We start from the raw sequence: 4,115 nt of genomic DNA, 5'->3' as shown, positions 1-4,115 counted from the left end.
TTGCCAAAAAGACCTAAACTGTCTAAGGTGAGTAATATATATATATATATATATATATATATTTTAGTAACTGTTCATCCGTGAACAGTGATAATAAAGAAAATGGTATGTTGTTAACGTGAAGTGTTCAATGCTTTTCATGTAAAAATAGTTTTTCTTTTTCCTACATCTGTTTAATGTTAATGGTTTGTGTAAAATTTATTCTAAATAATGAACTTACATAGTTATCTTCCAATTTTAGAAAATTCTTAAACAAATAAAATCAATGTATTTTTTTTATGTTGTGATTGCAAACTTTTAAATACGTAATGATATAAAGAATACTTGGCACATGACGCTCACCATTTGACTACTCTCCAATTGAACCCAGGTATGAAATGTAATGAGATGTTTTTAAACATTGCTGCATGTTATAAAATGTATAAGCATGTTCACATCGCATAATTTTGTCATTTTTTTCCACATCTTGCTAGAGTATAGTTTATGCACTGAGAATAAAATAATAATAATAATAATAATAATAATAATAATAATAATAATAATAATAATATTGATAATGCAAAGTTAAGCATAATTAAAATTATGTTTTTCATGTGATTAGAATGACTAGGAATAGCCCAACGTACCTCCAGCGTGCTGAAATGGCCATTGAGAACTACATAAATTATGAAGTGAGATGGGAGAGAAATTTTTGTTGAACATGTTGAAGATTTCCTTTCTAAGTGGGAGCGAGCAAGGTCATTTGGATATAATGAGGGGACAATCCTTTCGATATATCACCTTATAAGCACTATGCGACCTCAATGGAGAGACGTGGCTTATTTCGTGAGGGACATGGATTATGATTTATATTTGGAAGAAGATTGGGATAAGATTGATTTTAAAGGATACTGTGAAGATATCATAATTTTATGGAACCATAGACAACAAGCACCAGCGCTCGAGCTCGAACCCGAACCGGAGCCGGAGCCAGAGCCAGAGCCAGAGCCGGAGGAAGACCCAGAGGAGGAGATCGAACCAGAGCCAGAAGACCCTGAGCAAGAAGTCCAACCACAAAATTTCATTGATTTGGTTATGGATTCCGAGCCCGAGTCATGCATTACTTCGGATGATGAGACGGCATAAAAAGAAGATTCTAGATTAGGGATAAGTTTTATTTTTTTGCTTAGGAAAAGTTGGATTATTTATTTATTTATTTGATTTTTTGAAGAGCAAATTTTTTTTTATTTAAGGATTTGGAAATTATATTAAATTCTTCGTCGTTACAAAAATATTAGAAGTGTTTTACCAATTTTTTTCCCTAAATTAAAATTTTATTTGTGTTAAGAAAATGTCGAGACAACAACAAAATCAAGGTACGATCATCAGAGATTTGCTAAGGGCGGTACAAGATTTGGGTAGGCAACAAGCATAGGGTGGCCCCCGTAGTGCAAACGCTAACAACACCAGCTCAATCGTGGAACAGCTCCGTCGCTACGAACCCCCAACCTTCGTTGGCAAGGCAGACCCACTAGCAGCTGAAGAATGGATAAGAGGAATGGAGCGAATCTTCAAACATCTATCTTGCACTGATGCTCAAAAGGTGTTATGTGCAGAATTTATGTTGGTTGACGCGGCAGGCCATTGGTGGGAGTCAACATCTCGCACTAGAACAGAAGCACAACAACGTCGTCTGACTTGGACGCAATTTAAGGAGGAAATGATGGGAAAATACTTCCCACAAGCCCTGAGGGATCGCAAGGAGACAGAATTCCTTCAACTCAGACAAGGAAAGACGAAACTTGAAGACTATGAAAGAAAATTCGAACAACTCTCAAGATATGCACCACACCTAGTGGATACTGAAGCAAAGAAAGCAAGGAGGTTCGAACTTGGATTGCGTCCTGAGATTGGTGGAATAATGGCATCCCACCAATTCACCACCTATAGGCGCGTTTTGCAAACTGTCCAAACAATCTCAAATAGGTTGGAAATGGATCAAATTCCACAGCAAGGGGCCGAGTTATCAGGAAAGTGGAAGTGGAATGGGTCCAATAAAGGGAAGGGAGAGGGACAGAACAAAAAGATTAACTTTGGATCAAGTTTTGGACAAGCCATTCCACCCTGTCCAAAGTGCAATAAAATGCATAGTGGTGAATGTTTGTTTGGGAAGCATGTGTGCTATCGATGCGGTAAAACAGGGTATATTTCCAAAAATTGCAAAGAAGATCCCTTGAAGAAGAATGATGAACAAGAAAAGAAGGGAAATGCCCGAATTTTTGCTTTAACCCAGGAACAGACAACAGAGGATCCGAATGCAGGTAATTTCGAGGACGAAATTATTTTAAGGGGGTGAGATAGTAACTTCCCAAAAAAAAATTTTTTTAATAAAAATTTATTTAATATCTATATTATATTATTTCAAAAGTTGAGGGACTAAGAGGTAATATATTATAAATTCTTATACTTTGAGTCAAATAATTAAATTTTGATATAGTAAATATAAGTATATTAATATTATACTCGTTGGATAGCCAGTATTTAATTATGAATTTTAGGCTCGAGAAATAGTCGATTTGGATAACCCAGCACCAAGAAATTTCGATTTGAAGAAATTGGTTTTCAAATTCAATTAAAACTTGGAAGGAAGATGTGATGTTGACACGTGTACATGGAATTGTCTTGATTTTGTATGGCGCGTACGTATAGAAATGGTTATGAATAAAAAGAAGTGGGTTTATTTTAATAATTATTTGCTTTGATTTTGGAGAAAAAGAAGGGTAGGTTTCCGTGATTTTAGGGATTGATTATTTTAGTATTATTTAATTACTTAACTTTATGTGTTGATAGACTCCACGTGATGTTTAGATAAGGGAAAAATAACTGTAGATTATACTGGATTGAGGCATTTTACGGAAAAAGCTGTCATGGAATAATGAAACAAGATTAAATAGAATTAAGAATTAATATAATTCCCTTTAATTAAATATTCTAGGCAGTGCTGACTAATTAGGCTACCTTTTGTTTAAACATAATATTTATTAAAATAAGATAGAATTTTAATTATTTTGGAGCATTTATTTTGGAAGATAAACTATATTATAATAGATAAGTGATGGCAAATAAATTTTCTACTTGCAAATATAGTATTGTAGATAGTCTCAAACTCATTTGAATTTAGATGATTTTTCAAAACAGCCATGTATGTGTACGAAGAATGAATATATTAAGCAAAGTCAAAAGCTAGCTGCCGTTTTCAGAATTTATGATAGAAGATATCTTTGATGTAATCATATTAGAGTTTGAAAAGTTGATGTCTCATTTAGCTATCATATTTCTTCACGTTGGCATGCATTGGATAACAAACCAACTCTCTATTTTCTTTTTGATAACAACAAAAAGGCCTAGTACAAATCAAGTAAAAATCTTTTGGTTAGGATAAGACCTATCTTCTACTCTAGTCTACACCTATAAATAGTAGGCTAGAATCCCACATTTTAACACACCAAAAATTCACACGTGAAATAGAGAAAGAGAAAGATAAAAGAGAGAGAGAGAGAAAGGAGAGAAAATGGAAGACAGAAAGCAGCATTAGAAATAGAATTTCATACATCGAGTATTTTAATCACATACTTTCAAAGCGGAGGAACGATTTTCAACATACTGTAGATTCAACGAGGTAAGATACATTTATGTGCAAGTGTTTTAAGTTTCCTTATGCACTTATGTGTGATTAAATATACATGGAATGCTAGTGGACCTTCGGGTTCTAGGGAAAGAGATATGAAATTCCTACGGGGATTTAAGAGGATCTAAGATGGGTGTGTCGTTTGGTCACCGATATACTCCATAAGAAAAGAGCGGTATGAAGTGTAGATTTTATTTGTTATGTAATTGTACATGAAAATTTGCACGTATCTTACTGGGTATTTTTAATACTCACTCTTACATTAATTTTACAGATTAGTTCGGGTCGATTGGAACAGTGGAGAATTGGTGATGCAGACTGCCAAGTGGATAAATAATAGAGAAAAAGAAATAAGTTTACCATTTTAAATTTAGCAATTTGTTTATTTTAAGTTAGAACGCATTATTTGAATTACTTAGGAGTTTATGTTTATGGTTAGATACGCTTT

The 4,115-nt window shown here is 33.8% G+C and overlaps 1 protein-coding gene across 1 annotated transcript; it reads left to right on the top strand.

The window, feature by feature from the left end:
• The first annotated feature begins 1,330 nt into the window (after positions 1-1,330).
• Positions 1,331-2,915, top strand: LOC111373178. The gene is made up of 3 exons (XM_022995678.1): positions 1,331-1,384; positions 1,466-2,300; positions 2,848-2,915. The coding sequence occupies exons 1-3, from the start codon at positions 1,331-1,333 to the stop codon at positions 2,913-2,915; spliced, it is 957 nt and encodes a 318-aa protein (XP_022851446.1).
• Positions 2,916-4,115: the final 1,200 nt, after the last annotated feature.

Source organism: Olea europaea, unplaced genomic scaffold, assembly GCF_002742605.1.
Source record: "Olea europaea var. sylvestris unplaced genomic scaffold, O_europaea_v1 scaffold1079, whole genome shotgun sequence".
Classification (NCBI taxonomy): Eukaryota; Viridiplantae; Streptophyta; class Magnoliopsida; order Lamiales; family Oleaceae; genus Olea; species Olea europaea.
This window is presented reverse-complemented; position numbering and strand designations above follow the sequence as displayed.

Excerpts from the sequence above, each read along its gene's own strand:
- LOC111373178 (XM_022995678.1), top strand. The coding sequence starts at position 1,331 with ATGTCGAGACAACAACAAAATCAAGGTACGATCATCAGAGATTTGCTA. Across the intron at positions 1,385-1,465 it reads TCAGAGATTTGCTAAGGGCG|CTCCGTCGCTACGAACCCCC; the intron begins GTACAAGATTTG and ends ATCGTGGAACAG. Across the intron at positions 2,301-2,847 it reads AACAGAGGATCCGAATGCAG|ATAAGGGAAAAATAACTGTA; the intron begins GTAATTTCGAGG and ends CGTGATGTTTAG.